This window comes from Alexandromys fortis, unplaced genomic scaffold (genome assembly GCF_014885135.2).
Source record: "Alexandromys fortis isolate MF-2015 unplaced genomic scaffold, M_Fortis_MF-2015_v1.1 scaffold_56, whole genome shotgun sequence".
Taxonomy (NCBI): domain Eukaryota; kingdom Metazoa; phylum Chordata; class Mammalia; order Rodentia; family Cricetidae; genus Alexandromys; species Alexandromys fortis.
In genome coordinates, this window is record NW_026067935.1 from 6,344,526 (window position 1) to 6,363,892 (window position 19,367).

Consider the following 19,367-nt stretch of genomic DNA (forward strand, 5'->3'; position numbering starts at 1 on the left):
AGCACATGGAAACCTAGAACCACATGTTCCTCCTCTGGGAGTCCACTAAAATATCTTGTGGGAGTAGTCCTTACCCTCCCCCATGGAGGGGATCAGGTCCTGGCTTGCTGGGATTTCGGTTCCAGACCAATGCAACTCTCAGGCCAGGGGGTTGGGATGGATGCCAGGGACTGGGGTTAAGCTCAGTTACTATTTTCTCTGTAATAAGACTGATTTTATACTATCTTGTAATAAAATTGGAAATATTACTAGAATGATTTAAATGAAATATTCTAAAATTTTTGTTTAGTAAAAATTGGCCTGCGTCACCCTGATGCAGTAGTGGAGACTAGTTCTTTGTCCAGTGTCACACCTCCTGATGTTTGGTACAAAACTTCAATCTCTGAAGAGACCATTGATAATGGCTGGCTCTCAGCGTTGCAGCTCGAGGCGGTTACCTACGCAGCCCAGGTAATTCTTAGTTAAGTTTGATGGTTTATCTTGATATAAAGTAAAATGCAAAAAAAACAAAATTTATATCAGCCAGGCAGTGGTGGGTGGTGCACACCTTTAATCCCAGCACTCGGGAGGCATAGGCAGGCGGATCTTTGTGAATTCCAGGTCAACCAGGGCTACAGGAGATAGTTCTAGGACAGGCTCCAAAGCTACAGAGAAACCCTGCTTTGAAAAACCAATCAGTCAATCAATCAATCAATAAATAAAATAAAGTAAAATAAAATAAAGGGAGGAAGGAAGAGATCCACATGCTTAGCCTCCTGACTGTTGAGATTAAGGGTGTGTACCACAATACCTGGTTTATTTTAGTATTTATATGTATGTATTTGTGTATCTTATGAATGTATTCCACATGTGTCAGGTAATGACAGAGGCCAGAAGAGGAAGTCTGATTTTTTTCACGCTTCAGCTAGAGTTATTTACAGGCAGTTTTGAGTCATTTGGCCTGGGTGCTGGGAATCAAATTTTAGGTCCTCTGGAAGAACACTTAGTGCCCTTACCCACTGAGCCATCTTTCCCACCCCCTTATAATACAGTTTTAGTAAAGGTAAATTTTTCTTGCCCAAAAAACTTGGAAATAAAAATTTTGAAAAGTAATATATTAGACAGACAGTGGAGCTGCATACCTTTAATCTCTGCACCTGGGAGCCAGAGGCATGTGGATCTCTTGAGTTCAAGGCCAGCCTGGTCTACAGAGTGTGTTCCAGGAGAGCCAGGGCTTCACAGAGAAACTCTGTCTCAAAGAAGGAAAAATAGATTATATATTAGGAAAAGAGAAAGTATGGCATGGATCTTAAGAATGTCTTCTGGTGGAAATGAAAAGTCATAACCCTAGAATTTTATGTGGAAATATTGTTTTTTTGGGAGCGGATATTATTAATATGAAGATTTAATTTTTTTATCTAAGACTTCTACTTTTAAGAATCTGATGTATTTGTAAAAATGTTTGTTTCCTCATTTTTTTCCCTGCTGAAAAGACTTGAGTGCCCATACCAATAAGGTAGTAAATTGGCAGTCATGCACTATGCAATACTATTAGTAATATAGTTTGTGAGTGGACTCACTCCAGTTATGTTTGAGATATTTTCTTTTTAACTCCATTACTGTAGGATAAGTAATGCTGCGAGTGGCCAACTGCCCCCATGGTTAAGTAATGTGTCAAAGTTGGCAAATTGTCAAGCAGATATTTAAAGGAATAGTGAAGCCACCTTGCCAATTTCTTGTCTTTGATGCTAAGTGTATGGCAGGCTAGAGGGAATGAGTGTAGTACTTATATAGAGAAGAGTATCCATGCTAGGGGTCACTCTTAGGTCAAAGTGCTTGAAGGGGTAATGACACATTTCCATGACTGTTTTGATTGGGTAGTAGCATGGCCCCTTATCAGTTACTTTGGTGAGAAAATGACACCTGTTCTTCCAACCTTTCCCTTTTTAGCAACATGAAACATTCCTCCCTAATGGAGATCGTGCTGGCTTCTTAATAGGTGATGGTGCTGGTGTGGGCAAAGGCCGGACGATAGCAGGGATTATATATGAGAACTATTTGTTGAGTAGAAAGAGAGCACTGTGGTAAGTTCCACCATGTGGGCTGAGGAGGCCTGGTTTTCTTTTAATATAGCACCTCAGGAAAAGTTTGAGTGAGTGAGTGAGTGTGTGTATGTTCATGTTTATATTGTGTCTATGTGACTGTTCCTAGTTCTATAAAAAAAAATGCAAATCAATTTTAATTTTGTTTATTTTTTTTGACAGGTTTAGTGTATCAAATGACTTAAAATATGATGCTGAAAGAGATTTAAAGGATATTGGAGCAAAAAACATTTTGGTCCATTCATTAAATAAGGTATGGAAGCCTCCCTTTTCAATGGGACTATCAATCAAGATACACAGACTCATCTATGAATTTGAGACTTTTTTTTTTTTTTTTTTTTTTGGTGATTTTTGTTCCAAGGACTCAGTGAGCTATTCCACACAACACATGCTAGGCCTTGGGTGTGTCTAATGGCAGACAAAGTGGGCATGGTCCCTGGTGTAATGGAGTTTGTTTTGTTGGTTTCCAGTGTTCTGTTTGTCTTGGTTTCTAAAGATTCATCTGCCTGTCTATGTGCAGTGTGGAGAAGTAGTGTGCCTGTCACATTGTATAGCCTATAGATAACCATTCGGTTTGTATGACTGAGTTTAAGGACTTTGTGTTAGTATAGAAACAAAGTGGGTATCTAGATCTGAAACACATTTTAATGTGATTAGAATTTTTTATTTTGTTTTCATTTGTTTGTTTTGGAGTTTCGAGACAGGGTTTCCTCTCTCTGTACCTTTGGAGTCTGTCCTGGTACTCACTCTCACTTTTTTGGTTATGTTGTGTTTAGTTATGTTTTGAATGATTGCACTGTAATACTAAAACAGCTAGGTAAGATTTATTTCTGAGTAATGTAACAAACAAAGGAGCACATTACTGAAAATTCTGTGTTTGGGGGTTAGGCATGCTAGGTTAAGTGCTCTACCACTGAATCACACCCCTAGCTTACTTGCTAACACTTCTCCTGCTGATAATCTTCTAGTCCTCAACTCAGTCATAGTCCTTTACTATGTATGATGAATACTATAGTATGATGAATGTACAGTAAGAATGTGTGGAGCAGTGCTGGAATTTCCATAGGAAAGCGGATTTGAAACTTGGTTATGGCGTGCTTTTTTTTTTGATATGTTCACATTTATGTATTATAAGCTTTATGTGTCTATATTTTTTTGGAGTCTGTCATGAACCTAAGTTGACTCATAAGTTTGAGGTAGGTCTTTCTGAGAGGAAGATGTACTAATTAAATTCTTTTTTTTCCTTTTTAGTTTAAATATGGAAAAATTTCTTCCAAGCACAATGGGAGTGTGAAAAAGGGTGTTATTTTTGCTACCTATTCTTCTCTTATTGGTGAAAGCCAGTCTGGTGGTAAATATAAGACCAGGTTAAAACAGCTTCTGCATTGGTGCGGTGATGACTTCGATGGAGTGGTATCCTTCAATAGAGATTGTGTTTATTTTTGATGGCATAAAAATTGTGTTTAGGCTGGGCGGTGTTAGGGCATGCCTAAGGCAGACAAATCTCTGAGGCTGTGTTAAAGGACAGCAAACCCTGCGTCAAAAAATTAAAAAAAAAACAACAACACAACAAGCCAGGCGTGGTTGCGCACGCCTTTAATCCCAGCACTCGGGAAGCAGAGGCAGGCAGATCTCTGTGAGTTCCAGGCCAGCCTGGTCTACAAGAGCTAGTTCCAGGACTGGAACCAAAAGCTACAGAGAAACCCTGTCTCGAAAATCAAAAACAAACAAACAAACAAACAAAAAATAAACAGTAGGATGGTGTTGGTGCACACCTTTAGTCCCAGCCGTGGAGAGGCAGAAGCTGGTGGATCTCTGAGTTCAAGGACAACCTGATCTACAGAATGAGTTCCAGGATAGCCTAGGCTACACAAAATTATTTTTAAAAAATTATGTGTAAATAGACCTTTGGAAAATTTTTGACTAAGTGAATATTTTGGGATGGTCACTGTAATTGTTAAGAGTCCTCGGGGCCTGGAAAGTCAGTTCTTTTGTATGTGTCAGATGTCAGGAGCTTTGCATCCTCTTCCCCATGGAGAGTGCTTGAGAGACCAAGGAAGCAGAGCTCACTCATTTGTTCGGTGCATAGCTTCTGCTGTCCTGATGAAGAACCCCAAGTTCTGAAATACTATTTCAAGTTAGTTGCCAGTTTCACAATTCAGTGAAATTCTTGTTGTAGTGGATTCACTCCTGCCTCAGTGAATCTATTCCTGCATTCTTTTCTTTTCTCATTCTCTGTCTCTCTCTGTCTCTCTCTCTCTCTCTCTCTCTCTCTGTCTCTCTGTCTCTCTGTCTCTCTGTCTCTCTTCTGAAACTTGCTTTAGACTAGGCTGTCCTCGTACTCACAGAGATCCACCTGTCTCTGTCTCCAAATTAAAGGTGTACACCACTTCTGCCCAGCTCCATTCCTGCATTTTTACTCACTCATTCATTCATTTCATTTTATTTTTTAAAGATTTATTTATTTATTATGTGTACAGCATTCCTTCCATGTGTGCCTGAATGCCAGAAGAGGGCACTGGGTCTCATTATAGATGGATGTGAGCCACCATGTGGTTGCTGGGAATTGAACTCAGGACCTCTGGAAGAGCAGTCAGTGCTCTTAACCACTGAGCCATTTCTCCAGCCCCCTTCATTTTATTTTTTTGAGACAGGTTTCTCTGCGTTGCTTTTGAGCCTATCCTGGAACTAGCTCTTGTAGATCAGGCTGTCCTCAAAAACACAGGTCTGCCTGCTTCTGCCTCCCGAATGCTGGGATTAAAGGCGTGTGCCATCACTGCCTGGCCATTCCTGTATTCTTTATTTTTATTATTATTTTTTTTAATTTTGTTTTTTCGAGACAGGGTTTCTCTGTGGCTTTGGAGCCTGTCCTGGAACTACCTCTTGTAGACCGTGCTGGTCTCGAACTTGCAGAGATCCGCCTGCCTCTGCCTCCCAAGTGCTGGGATTTAAAGGCGTGCGCCACCACTGCCCGGTCATTCCTGTATTCTTTTTTTTTTTTAAAAAAATATATTTATTATNTATTCTGTCTGTGTGTATGTCTGCAGGCCAGAAGAGGGCACCAGACCCCATTACAGATGGTTGTGAGCCACCATGTGGTTGCTGGGAATTGAACTCAGGACCTTTGGAAGAGCAGGCAATGCTCTTAACCTCTGAGCCATCTCTTCAGCCCCATTCCTGTATTCTTATAAGAAAAATTTTCACCTGAGTGAATAACTTATTGAGCACTTAACTCAGAAGCTGCAGGATAAGGGGAAAGAATAGAGATGAGGCCCAGAGGGATCTTGGGTTATGTGTGGAATCTTACAGAAAATACCCGTAGGCCCTAGGGTCATAGACCACACTCTTGAATGGACAGTTCTGTTTTTGAAAAGTTCCTTAGCTCCTCCTTACAGATAGTGTTTGATGAATGTCACAAAGCAAAAAACCTCTGTCCTGTTGGTTCTTCAAAGCCAACCAAGACAGGGTTGGCCGTTTTAGAGCTTCAGAACAAGTTGCCAAAAGCCAGAGTTGTTTATGCCAGTGCCACTGGTGAGTACCCTACTTGATCAGAAAGATGAACAAATCGCTTTTGCAGCTATAATATGTTGGGGCTTTTCCAGGTGCTTCGGAACCACGGAACATGGCCTATATGAACCGTCTTGGAATTTGGGGTGAGGGAACTCCATTCAGAGAATTCAGTGATTTTATCCAAGCAGTGGAACGCAGGTAATAAAGCTGGTGGCACAGTGCTGCCAGAACCGTTGCTGTGTGGAAAGTGCTGTTTTGTTTATTGATAGTTACTGTGTGTTTTAATTTTGTTCAGAGGTGTTGGTGCCATGGAAATAGTTGCTATGGATATGAAGCTTAGAGGAATGTACATTGCACGACAGCTGAGCTTTACTGGAGTGACCTTCAAAATAGAGGAAGTTCTTCTTTCACAGAGTTATGTTAAAATGTATAACAAAGCAGTCAAGCTGGTGAGAAGTCTTTTGTCAATATTTTTAATGTGCCTGATAATTTTTTAATGAGATTTATCTATTGAAACTTTTTCAACATAGAAGAATGTGTTTATGCTGTGAAACAGCAGATAATGATCACAGTTGTTTATTTGATCAATATCCTTATTTTCCATGCTTTAATTTTTATGATAATTCATAAAACACATTTGATTCAGTTAAATCAAATTCACAGTTGCAATAAAGCTATGTTCTAAAATGACAGGTTTAGATAGTATACATTTTGAGACATTTATGTATAAACATCCTGAAAGTTTCCCAAGTGATTGCAGATTGTTTTAGTTGAAGGAGTCAGTTTTAGTTTTGTGGAGACGGGGGTCTCACTGTGTCATTGTGGCTGGCGTGGAACTTCTATGTCTAGACCAGGCTGTCCTTGAACTCACAGTGATTCTCCAGCCTACTGAGTGATGGGACTAAAGGCATGCCTGGCTAAAGGGGCTACTTTTAAGTAATGTATTCAGATGTATATGTAACATGTTGCCTATGTATTTCCAGTGGGTCATTGCTAGAGAGAGATTTCAGCAAGCTGCCGATTTGATTGATGCTGAACAGAGAATGAAGAAATCTATGTGGGGTCAATTCTGGTCTGCTCACCAGAGGTTTTTTAAGTACCTGTGCATAGCATCTAAAGTGAAAAGGGTAGTTCAACTGGCTCGGGAGGAAATCAAGAATGGGAAGGTAAGTTGGAGAAAAAAAATCTAGTGTGGTCTGAGCTTGACTAGCTAGTCTTTATCTAATGAGGCCTTCTACTGGGAATAGTCTTTTTGTTTGTTTCTTTGTTTTGTTTTTGTATTTTCTAGACAGGGTCTCACTATGTAGCTCTGGTTATCCTGGAACTTCCTCTATAGACCAAACTGGCTTCGAACTCACAGAGATCTGTCTGTCTCTGCCTCCCGGTTGCTGGGATTAAAGACGCTTGTCATTGTCCTCAGCTCTGGAATAGTCTTAAGTGGATGTTATTAAAAATACTATTGCAGTAAGATTTTATTTTGATAATTTTATGTTTTTGGTTTTGGTTTGAGACAGGATGTTTGCACTGTAGCTCAGAGATGTCTGGTATTTGATAGGTCTTCTAGGCTGTCCTAAAAAACTCACAGCAATCTTCCTGCATCAGCATCCCAAGTCCTAGAATTGTCTAAGTATGTGCCACTATAAATAGATCCTTCAAAATAAATTCTAAGCCAGGCAGTGGTGGTACATACCTTTGATTCCATCACTTGGGAGGAAGAGCTGGTGGATCTCTGTAAGCCTGAGGCCAACCTGTTCTATAGACTGAGTTCTAGGACATCCAGGACTACACAAATAAGCCCTGTCTCAAGAAATCAACAAAAAGTTCTAAAAATGCGAGTGTGTGTGTCTGTGTGTGTGGTCCTATCACAGGAGAGATAGAAACTAGAGGCTCTGAAGAGCAAGGCCAGCTGTGGTTAGATCATAGTTTGAATTGGGCTACATAAGACTTTGTATCAAGACAGACTACATTTGCACACACAGACACATGCATATTTGTATTTGTCAGTGTATATAAAAATGCCTGTTCAGAAATTTCAGCAGAGTATAACAAATACATTATGTAATTTATTTAGCTGTGCTCTTTCCATTAATGACTATAAATATTGCCCTAAGCTTGCTTGCTTTTGGTTGATCTGCTCAAAACTTAGAGTTTCTGGTGCATTATAGCACAATTCTAGCATTTGGGAGGCAGAGAGAGGAAATCTCTGTGAGTTCAAGGATAGCCAGTGCTATAGAAAGAGAGAGAACAACAACAAAAATTATAAATTCCTTAAGGTCAGGAACATTTGTCATGTTCTGTAAAATGTGTTTCCTTTTTTTTTTTTTCTGGCTGGCAGGGAGACAGAACCCCTCTATGCAGCCTTGAAACTCTGTAGAACAGACTGGCCTCAATGTACAGAGATCCTCCTGACTCTGCATTTTGAGTGCTGGGATTAAAAGCGAGCAACATCAAACCTGGATTTCTCTCACTTTTTGACATAGCATACCTCAGAATAAATGACGCCTAAATGGCTTTAATGTAATGGGTCATTTTTTGAAATCTTTCACTGGACATTTGACATATGCTGTAAGAAGGCATATGCTGTGAGAGGCTACAGCATGTTGTTTATTATTGTGTATTTTGTGTTTTCCAGTGTGTGGTAATTGGTCTGCAGTCTACAGGAGAAGCTAGAACTCTGGAAGCCTTGGAAGAGGGTGGAGGAGAACTAAATGATTTTGTTTCAACTGCCAAGTAATGTTTTTTAATTTCTTCTTGCAATTTCTTAAGATTGAAGAAAATGTATATTTCTCTTTAGCTAAATCTAGTAAGATGTTTACAGTTGCCACATGAAGGGTAAGATTCACTGCTTTTTTCCTACAGAGGGGTATTGCAGTCACTCATTGAAAAACACTTTCCTGCTCCAGATAGGAAGAAACTTTATAGTTTGCTAGGAATCGATTTGACAGCTCCAAGTAACAACAGTTCACCAAGAGATAGCCCTTGTAAAGAAAACAAAATAAAGAAGCGGAAAGGTGAGTACTTTTCTTTAAATAGTTGATGGCAGGGCTGGAGAGATGGCTCAGAGTTTAAGGGCACTGGCTGTTCTTCCAGAGGTCCTGAGTTCAACTCCTAGCAATGACATGGTGGCTCACAACCATCTGTAATGAGATGTAGTGCCCTATTCTGTCATGCACACATACATGCAGACAGAGCACTGTATACCTAATAAAATAAATAAATTAAAAAAAATAGTTGATGGCAGTGCTGATGATCTGAGTTTGGAAGTAGTTGTTTGTGATTGAGCTCCTTCCTTCCTTGAGTGGAAAGGGACTGGTGCTTTCTCTGTTGCTCAGAGTCCTGGGTGAATATACAGGTGGTCCCACTTAATTTAATTAGCTGGACACTCTGCAGTAGTTAGGAAATTAGAACCTTTTTAGCTTTGTGGGAAGGTTAGGATTTTTCTAAGTTCACTTAGTCTTTGTGTTATTAGAGCTGCTATTTAACAAACATGGAGTTTGCTAGTCAGTGCATCATCTCAAACCCCCCCCCCCCTTTTTTTTTTCTTGGCAGTTACTGGGTAATACCTTCCTCCTGCTTCAGTTTCTGGAGCAGCTGGGTTACAAGCATTATGTTCTCCTTGATGGTTAAGGCTAAAGAGGCTTTGATTAGTATAGTTTTTAAGTTTTAGGGATGTATTCACCCGTGTTTGTTAACTAGCTTATGATGTAAACTAGAATTTTTGTTTGGATGCTTTCTTTGCTGTTTGACTTTCAGAAGTGAGTTGTCCTCCCCTCTTCATTTCATTCAAGACAGGGTCTCATTATGCAGTCCTAATGCACCTGGAACTCACGCTGTAGACTAGGCAGGCTCTGAACTCAACAGAGACTTCTCTGTGTCTGCCTCCCAAATGCTGGGATTAGAGACTACTATACCTAGCTTATACATTAAAAATTTCTAGGTATTTCATGACTAGTTACTAATGCCCTTCTCACAACTACTTAACAGTTAGGACTGTTGCACTCTGTCTTGAGTTTTTATTTATTTTGTATGTTTGAGAATTTCATGCATGTATGTAATGTGGTTTGGTTCAGCCCCTCATTTTCTTTCCATCAGTTTTGAGTTTGTATTTATATATTTAGCTTCTTGTTGAGTAGCTGACCATAACTGGAGTTCTTGGTTCTTATGAGCATGCTTTGCTTATCAAATGTATATTCTTGCTGTCTGCAGTTCTCTTAGACTCAACTCATAATCTAAAGTCTGACACCATAGGTCTTTAGAAACATTGCATTTCCAACTGACTTTTATTTGGGGCTTGAGGGTAGGTGAAGAAATAACTCGAGAAGCCAAAAAAGCACGAAAAGTTGGTGGCCTTACTGGTAGCACCTCTGATGACAGCGAAAGTGAGTCTGATGTCTCTGACAATGAAGAAAGTGACTACGAGAGCTCTAAGAACATGAGCTCTGGTGATGATGATGATTTCAACCCCTTCAGAGATGAGTCCAGTGAGGACAACGAGGACGGTGAGTTCACTCAACTGTTGCGACAGCAGAAGGGGACTTAGCTGCTGGGCCTTAATCCCAGCATTAGGGGTGCAGGCAGGATTATCTATCTCTATGAGTTTTAGGCCAGCCTGATCTACATAGTGAAGTGAGCTCCAGGCTAGCCAGAGTTACATAGTGAGACCTTGTCTCAAAAACAAACAAAAGATAAAATATTTTCTCCATGCTGGAGAGGTGGCTCAGTGGTTAAGAGAATCGGAGTTCAATGAGGTTTGAATGTGAGATAAGACGACTTTGTGCCTTTTTTTTACATTTTCGGTGGGAAGTAGAAGTTCTCACTGTGTAACCCTAGATGATCTAGAACTGCATTCATTCCTTCAAGTTAAGTTTTGGGGTTGAATTTTTCTAGGGTTCCCATTTTTCTGCCTCAGTATTCCTGAGTTTTGGGATAGTGGAATTGCAAGCCTAGTGGAATATATTGAGTTTATGTGGGTTTATTTTGTGCGTGTGAGCACACATGGTTTCTCTGTGTAGCCCTGGCTGTCCTGGAATTCTGTAGATCAGGCTGGCCTCAATCATACTCAGAAATCCACCTGCTTCTGCCTCCCAGAGTCCTAGGATTAAAGGTGTGCACCACCACGGCCCAATATTTGCTTATTTTTTTAACTTCAAAATGTAGAGAGGTAGCTCTCTGTGTGTTGAGTAAATGGATTGGGCACTGCTAGCTGACAATACTTTGTGTCAGTTAACAGAAGGAAATTTGGGGCTTAGAAAGATGGATCAAGTCGGGCCGTGGTGGTGCACGCCTTTAATCCCAGCACTCCGGAGGCAGAGGCAGGGTGATCTCTGTGAGTTCAAGACCAGCCTGGTCTACAAGAGCTAGTTCCAGGACAAGCTCCAAAACCACCGAGAAAACCCTGTCTCGAAAAACCAAAAAAAAAAAAAAAAAAAAAAGAAAGAAAGAAAAAGACAAAAAAAGAAGAAAAAAGAAAGAAAAAGAAAGGTGGATCAGCATTTGGAGCACTAGCTGCTCCTCCACAGGTCTTGAATTTAATTCCTACCAACCGCATGGTGGCTCACAACCGTCTGTAATGAGCTCTGGTGCCCTCTTCTGGCCTGGAGGCATACATGCAGACAGAACACTGTATACCTAATTAAAAAAAAAAGTTCCTCCTATCAGGAGTCCATATTGTACTGAGAGGTGGTGGTGCACAACTTTAATTCCAGCTCTCTGGAGACAGAGGTAGTAGTCAGATCTCTTGAGTTCTAGGCCAACCTGGTCTACAGAGCAAGTGCCAGGACAGCCAGGGCTACAAAGAAACCCTGTCTCAAAAAACAAAAGGACTGTACTGTTCTATCAAATTGATACATATTTCTCTTACATTTCAGATCCTTGGTTAATTAGAAAAGACCACAAGAAGAACAAAGATAAGAAAAAGAAGAAAAGTATAGATCCAGATTCCATTCAAAGTGCCTTGTTAGCATCAGGTCTTGGTTCAAAGCGGCCCAGTTTCTCCTCTGCACCAGTTATCTCACCTGCTCCCAACAGCGCACCAGGTACTGTGCAGAATGTCTTACTTTAGAGATGTGCTGTTACGGAAATCAGGTGTAACAGTTTGACTGACCAACAAATGTTCTTTATCAGCTAACAGTAACACCAACAGTAACAATAGCCTTATAACGAGTCAGGATGCTGTGGAAAGGGCACAGCAGATGAAGAAAGACCTGCTTGATAAACTAGAAAAATTAGCTGAAGACCTCCCTCCTAACACCTTGGATGAACTTATTGATGAACTTGGTGGTCCTGAAAATGTGGCTGAGGTAAATAGATGTGGTTAGTGCCATGCTCTTTCCTGTTAGTATTTTCTTCTCTTTTTAAATCCTGTGACATGGATGTCCTGTTCTCTGGATACAACTTAGAACCTTGTTCTGTTTTGGTTCTCAGGGTATGACTACAGAAGGCCTGTCCTCAGTGCCTGAAGTTTGGCTTGAACCTGGTTCCTTTACTATTGTACAACTTTTGTAATGTTGCCAGGGATCATTTTTTTATGTTGTAATGTTCTTTTGTCCCAACTTGTGTCATCCATGTTTCGTGCTCTTAAAGCTCTGTGTTAATGCTTGCTTTTCAGATGACTGGCCGCAAGGGGCGGGTGGTGAGCAATGACGATGGAAGCATATCTTATGAGTCAAGGTCTGAAGTTGATGTGCCCGTGGAAATTCTAAACATCACGGAGAAGCAGAGGTTTATGGATGGAAAAAAGGTATATTTTCCTGTGGTGCTTTTCAATAGGAGGCACCTGCCCATATGTTCAGCTTTAGAAAGGTTTCCCCTCTATCCATCCACATCCATAGATTCTGTTATAAGGTTGTGGAACGGTCTGTTTTTTGTTAGTAATTGAACTGATTATTTTACATGCTTTAGTGGTTCTGTATGATGCGCATCTTGGTATTTAGGAGAACTCTGGAACACACAAACCAGGTGAGATGGTGCACCTTGGAGTTAGAGGAAGTAGGATCAGTCTTCTTGGCTACAGTAGAGCAGGGGTTTTAAACTAGCCTGGCCTACATAAGGTCTTGTCTGAAAATTTAGAGAGATTTGAGAGATATGTGGCTACCTTAATCTGAATATAAAAGTAGTAAATCATTGTAGTGATTTCTTTGATCTCTCTTTTTCTTCCCTCCTTGCCTTTCTTCCTTCTTATAGTAGTTACTTTTGCATAACTGCCATCTAAGAGTCCCTTAGGACTGAAAGTTAATCTTAGCTCATGATTTTATTCTTTTAATCTATTGTGAAAGGAAGGATACAAGGGACTACTCAGCTCATGTTATGGCAGTGAATGGAAGCAGAAAGAAACACAGGGTTCAAGACAGGGCCCAAAGGATTTGTTCCCAGTAACTTCTTGTTTCAATTATGTTGCAGTGATCCTGCCAGATGAAGTGGTGAATGGATGCTTAAAAGAAATCCCACACTAGCTCAGAACAGAGATAGTTATTTATTTAGGGGTAAACTTGCAAATCAGGATTCTCTGCCTGAATGAGCAATTGGTGAAAAGGAGCAAGGGGAAGGAGAAAAAGGGGTCGAATACAGGTTCTATATAGTATGAGGCCACGCCCCAGTAGGTGGGTAATCACAAGTGGCTAGTGTTCCTACATACAGCACCTCCCCCTTTGGTTTAAATAAGAGAGTTCTAAGCCTAATACAAAATTATATACAATAAAAACAAATATTCTAACTAGCTTAAGTTTTGTATAATAAATAACTTGGCCAAGTCATGAGAGGAAAATAACTACAATTATCTAGTCTTCAACCCCATCGAAGATCCGAGGAGGAAAATAATATTACTTGAGTAAGTAGGAAGTGCAGTCAAGCACGTTCAACAAATGACAGGGACAACTGGCTATCTGGGCAATCACCCAAAGTCTCATTTGCAATGTTTAGCAACCAACTTTGGCTAAGGCCTACAAGAACTAATAGACCATTTTCTTTTTTTGGTTTTTGGTTTTTGGAGACAGGGTTCCTCTGTAGCTTCGGAGCCTGTCCTGGAACTAGCTCTGTAGACCAGGCTGGCCTTGAACTCACAAAGATCCGCCAGTCCTCCCGAGTGCTGGGATTAAAGGTGTGCGCCACCACCGCCCAGCTCTAATAGACCATTTTCAAAGGCAAGAAAAAATTTCAAAACTGTATTACCCTGTCTTGGCAAGATTTGACAGTCTTGTTTATCCATTTCTGATACTATATATCTTATCAATGGTTGAGGCATGGACACTTTTTTTGCCCAAAGACCAGTTTTTGCCAAGAAGAAAACAAGCTCTAAGTAAACATTCTCTCGGAATAAATCTGTGCTGTCAGGAGTAATTGTGTCTCACTTCAACAGAACTCTAAAAGTTATTTAAATGTCATTTTCTACAGCTCTTTGAAGTGGTTGAAGATTATCTATGCAGAATATAATCTCCATGTATCTAAAGAACCTGATTAGTCTAAGTATGACAAACATAACTGATTATTGATCTATAATTCTTAATACCCATATAACTTAAAGACTAAGACAATAAACAGCTGCGCAATAAATGAGGACAATGACCTCCAGATGTAAACAATGTATAAGTATCTAGATCAGAGGTAGAAATGTACACTGCAATATGGTAAATATATATTAATATATAAAAAATGTTTTAAACAGGTAGAAGCATGCATGCGCACAATTTTCAATATAATTTAACTTTGTGTCTGTATACAAGAACCTACACCAATGTAATTGTCTATAAGTAATAACTCACAAGTATTCACTCTATTACTCACTATTATTATCAGTGTGATTAACCTCATACCAATCTATTATCCCATCCAATTTCCCCCCTGAGCTTATAAAACTTTCCTCCCCACGTCCCCAACCTATACCAATCATAATCAAACCCTAAATGATGTCTCTGACCCTGAGGACAAACTTTGTTGGGAGGGAGGACGTCGTCTTCTAGAATTACTTCCAGCTGTCTTGGGGGCGACATTCATTTTATGGGATCCTATGAAAGTAAAAGGATGGTTAGGTTTCAAGATTAATATCTGGTATGATTGAAAATAGTCTGAGTATTTTGTGGAGGTCTGGCCAGAATGTTGTAAAAAATGTACGCTTGGAAACTTCAAAGATTACTGCAGGAAAATTCATTGTTCATTGTGGAAAACTTAAGCATTATTTACATAGACATACATAGTCAATGAAAGGTACGATAAAGACAAAAATAGATATGAAGAAAAGCAAAATTTTTTTCTAAATTTCTTTTTTCTTTCTGTCCCATGCCAGACAGCTCTTGACATGAGACAGAAACTCCGGATCTTTCTTTTAACAACATGCTTGGATTTAAAGAAGGACAGAGCTGTTGTCCAACTTCATAACCAGCTCTATATGTTCATAAATAGAAATACATACACATATATACATTCATAAATTTATTTATTTATTTATTTATTTATTTATTTATTTATTTATTTATTTATTTTTCAAGGCAGGGTTTCTCCATACCTATTTGGTTCCTTCCTGGAACTAGCTCTTGTAGACCAGGCTGGCCTCGAACTCACAGATATCCGCCTGCCTCTGCCTCCCGAGTGCTGGGAGGCCACCACTGCCCAGCCAAAAAAAAAGTATATTTTTAAATGCTTGTTCTTACAGATCATATTTGCTTTTCTTTTTTTTAATACTTATTTATTATGTATACACTATTCTGTCAGTGTTTATGCCTGCAGGCCAGAAGAGAGCACCAGACCTCATTATAGATGGTTGTGAGCCACTATGTGGTTGCCAGGAATTGAACTCAGGACCTTTGGAAGAGCAGGCAATGCTCTTAACCGCTGAGCCATCTCTCCAGCCCCATATTTGCTTTTCTTGATCCTTATTGGGTAGTTATTTTTCCATCTGTCAGTATTCAGACATCCAGGGGCTCCCCAACACAGCACATCTTCTGGCGACAAATCTTCACAATATACAAAGGAACTATTCCACAGCAAGGTAGCTGAGATTACTATATCTTGCAGGCAGCAGGAAATGGTTGTGACACTGAGCAAAGGTTAAGAAAAGAGGCCTCAAAGCCCACCTCCACAATGACACACTTCTTTTGACAACAAGGCCACACCTCCTAATAGTGCTATGTCCTGTGAGCTTATAGGGGTCAGTTTTATCAAACTACCTCATTCCACTCCCGGGCCCTCATAAGCCAGTAATAATAACCGTAATGGCCCAATTTTTCTTCACTGTGCTCCCTTCCTTACATTTTGGAACGGGAGTGTATATCCTGTGTCCTTTTATGTTGGAAGTATGTGATCTGGTTTGGTTTTTTGGTGGGGGGGGTTGCAGTTAAGAGATTATGTGAATTTCAGAGACGTTGAACTTTTGACTTTTAAACATTGTACAGACTATGATAGACTATGGGGACTTGTGAAGTTGAATTAGATGTATCTGTTTTACATACATTATGATACTGTTAAAAGCTTGTGGGGGGCTAGGAGTGGATTGTGGTAGTTTGAATGTAATTGGCCCCCATAAACTTATAGAGAATGGCACTATTAGCGGGTGTGACTTTGTTGGAGTAGGTATGGCCTTGCTAGAGGAAGTGTATCACTGTGGGGGTGGGCTTTGTGTTCTCCTATGCTCAGGAAACTGGCCAGCGTCTCATTTGACTTCCTGTTACCTGTAAGATATAGGACTCTCAGCTACTTCTCCAGCACCATGTCTCCCTGCACACCACCATGCTCTTTACCATGATGATAATGGGCTGAACCTCTGAAATTTGTGAGCCTCCCCAGTTAAAGTCTTCCTTATAGGAGTTGCTGTGGTCATGGTGTCTCCTCACAACAGTAGAAACCTAAAGACAATGTACATTTATTTATGTGTTGTCTTAAGGGTGTTGAAGCATATGCCTGTAATTTGAGAACTTTTGAGACTGAGGCAGGTGGATCCTGAGCTAGCTTTGTTTACAATAGGAGACTTGGTCTCAAAAAAAAAATTTTTTTTTTTTCTAGTTTCAAGTGATCCTCCTGCCTCGGCCTCTGGAGTAGATCAGACTTCTACTATCCTTGATTATTTTGAGTCTGGGTCCTGCTGTGTAGCCCAGGATGGCTTTGGACTCATTTTTGCCCTGCCTCAGGCTTCTGCATACTAGGATTACAGGTGTGTACCATTCTACCTACACCCTTCAGTCCTGGGATTTTAAACTAAGGCCCTCAGGCTTGTTGGGGAAGCGCTCCACCTCTGAGCTTCATCCGGAGCATTTTCCCCTTAGGTTACAATGCTAGTGACAATAAGACCTTCCTTTATGCATCAGACACTGGAAAATCTTTGGGACACACTGCCCTGTCTTGTACTTCAAATAACATTTCTTGAACGTTGTATCTACCACCTATGCCTTACTGACCACAGCTTGCCTGTGTGTACCTATTTAGTATTAAGGGAGACTAGGGCAGCTAATCTTGACTCTGGGCAACCACGTGCCACACCGACACCAGGGCATCTTGCTACTTTGAAAAGAGAGTAAAGTACATACTGGTGGCCATTACTATCCACCAAAGGAAGTTTTCTAAGCACTGACCCTTCCTATCTTTGCTCAGAGGTGATTATATATATATTTTTTTACCTTTTCAATTTGATATAGAATATTGCTATTATCTCAGAAGCTGCCAGCTCAGGTATTTCATTACAAGCAGATCGGAGAGCTGAAAATCAAAGGCGAAGAGTTCACATGACTTTGGAGTTACCCTGGAGTGCTGATAGGGCGATTCAGCAATTTGGTAAGTGTCTCTACTGGATGTCTCTGAGAGGAAAGGTGTTTCTGGAGGCATGCTTAAATGTCTGTATGAGACATCATAAGCCTGTGGAACTCTCAGATCCTACGTTGAAAGTGTGTTCTCTTCATACCATGATGTATAGTAGATTATGAATTCCTTTTTGCCTGGTTTCCCACGATATTGAGATCTGTGGTAGGATAGCACGGCATCCGTGACCTCCAAGAACAGGGTTTCTTGAGGTCTTCCAGAGAAGCTAGCTACTTACATGTTCATTTCATCCCTTAGCAGGTACACATTCCTGTTCCTGTTCTCTTGCTTCTTCTTGTGATCTGATGATACACTCAAAACATTCAGAATGGCTATGTAGTAATAGTGTTTAACCAAATGGTGGCAGCACTTTTCCATTTAAAGCAGGTTCTAGTCCTTGACTAGTAAGGACTGTGATATTAGAGTTAAAATTGCTCTTCTGGGGAGCTACAAAAAGGGATACATTATCTTTAATTGTTCTTTTCAAAGGTATTTTAGTTAGATCAGTGCCAGCTTAGCCAAGGGGGATGTGCAGGCTTACAATTTCAGCACGTGATTAGTAGATCCAGAAGTAGTAAGTGTTTTAGGCCTGACTAGCTGCACAGTGAGTTTGATGTCACTTTGGATTATGTGTGAGACCTTGTCTCTATACCTGTTCAGTGGTAAGTGCTAGGAATTAGATCTTAGAGTATCCCGTTCTACCTAATGAGCTGTACATGTCACTACAGGAAGAACACACAGGTCAAACCAAGTAACTGCTCCAGAGTATGTCTTTTTGATTTCGGAACTGGCTGGAGAGCAGAGATTTGCATCTATTGTTGCTAAGAGACTCGAGAGTTTGGTAAGTTTTTGAGTTGTTAGATGTATCTCACAGATGATCTGTGTTAGCTGACTTCCGGGAGGAGTTGATGATATCTTGACCGGGAATTCTGTGTTTCCCAGGGGGCACTTACCCATGGTGACAGAAGAGCAACAGAATCTAGAGATCTGAGCAGGTTCAACTTTGACAATAAGGTACATTTCGGCATCTTTACCATTGTGGATGTTTGTAGTTTATTCAGTGACAGAAATTGATTACTGTTAAAATAAAAACTCTGCTTGCTGCTAGCATTGCCTTGTATAGCTTAATGTGAGATAGGATTTTACACATCATCAGATCTTTGCACACTTCTTTTTTATTCCTGTTGGAAAACACTACTAGAGTGTTTGTGAAGGCATCAAGAATGAGTTATTAGAAATCAGATAAGTCATTAATGTATTGAATGCCTGCTGTCTTTAAAGGCACAGAATAGACAATCCTAAAAGTATGTGTGTTTTAGCATTTTGGTTACAGTTACAGTTTTCATGGCATTTATGTGGGTTTAAAAAAAAATACCTAAATGTTGAAGTTGGTTAAAACATTTCCCCCTTTATTGCAGTATGGAAGAAATGCTTTGGAAATTGTTATGAAATCCATTGTAAACTTGGATTCTCCTATGGTATCACCACCTCCAGACTACCCTGGAGAATTCTTTAAAGGTAACTTAAAAGTGATCATGACTGGGAATAAAGTTGATATTCTATTGCTACAGTGCTTCCCTTGCATGTTTGAACGCCTTGGTTCCATCTGCAGTATCAAACTAGACACATCGTAGTGTATTCCAGGAATCTCTGCACTCAGCATGATGAGGCAGGAAAATCTTGAGTTTAGTCCAGTCTATATAGTGAGACCCAGTTAAGAACATTAGCACCTGGGTTTTCATCTCAGCATCTAGTTGATAACTCACAATCATCTGTAACTCCAGGGTACCTAAAAACCCTACCTTGGCCTTTGTGGGCACTATACACATGTGGTGCCCAGACCTAAATATGGGCAAAACAATCCTACACATAAGTCTTGTAAGCCTGATGTAGCATACATGCCTTTAATTTCAGGAGTTAGAGGCAGGTAGATCTTTGAGTTCAGGACAGCCAGGATTACACAGAAGAACCCAATTCAGGAAGTGGGAAGGGGGTTCA

The 19,367-nt window shown here is 40.2% G+C and overlaps 1 protein-coding gene across 5 annotated transcripts in view; it reads left to right on the forward strand.

Annotated features, from left to right (window-relative positions):
• Positions 1 to 19,367, forward strand: part of Sbno1 (strawberry notch homolog 1) — a 264,584-nt gene that overhangs the window by 228,534 nt on the left and 16,683 nt on the right. For all 5 annotated transcript variants that reach the window (XM_050146561.1, XM_050146563.1, XM_050146565.1 and 2 more), the window contains 18 exons: positions 290 to 450; positions 1,930 to 2,063; positions 2,244 to 2,334; positions 3,333 to 3,494; positions 5,477 to 5,612; positions 5,684 to 5,789; positions 5,887 to 6,040; positions 6,575 to 6,757; positions 8,224 to 8,321; positions 8,451 to 8,602; positions 9,893 to 10,090; positions 11,459 to 11,626; positions 11,715 to 11,890; positions 12,199 to 12,330; positions 17,210 to 17,345; positions 18,098 to 18,210; positions 18,312 to 18,383; positions 18,788 to 18,887. In XM_050146561.1, coding sequence (XP_050002518.1) covers positions 290 to 450; positions 1,930 to 2,063; positions 2,244 to 2,334; positions 3,333 to 3,494; positions 5,477 to 5,612; positions 5,684 to 5,789; positions 5,887 to 6,040; positions 6,575 to 6,757; positions 8,224 to 8,321; positions 8,451 to 8,602; positions 9,893 to 10,090; positions 11,459 to 11,626; positions 11,715 to 11,890; positions 12,199 to 12,330; positions 17,210 to 17,345; positions 18,098 to 18,210; positions 18,312 to 18,383; positions 18,788 to 18,887 — 2,472 coding nt within the window. The remainder of the gene's footprint in view (positions 1 to 289; positions 451 to 1,929; positions 2,064 to 2,243; positions 2,335 to 3,332; positions 3,495 to 5,476; positions 5,613 to 5,683; positions 5,790 to 5,886; positions 6,041 to 6,574; positions 6,758 to 8,223; positions 8,322 to 8,450; positions 8,603 to 9,892; positions 10,091 to 11,458; positions 11,627 to 11,714; positions 11,891 to 12,198; positions 12,331 to 17,209; positions 17,346 to 18,097; positions 18,211 to 18,311; positions 18,384 to 18,787; positions 18,888 to 19,367) is intronic.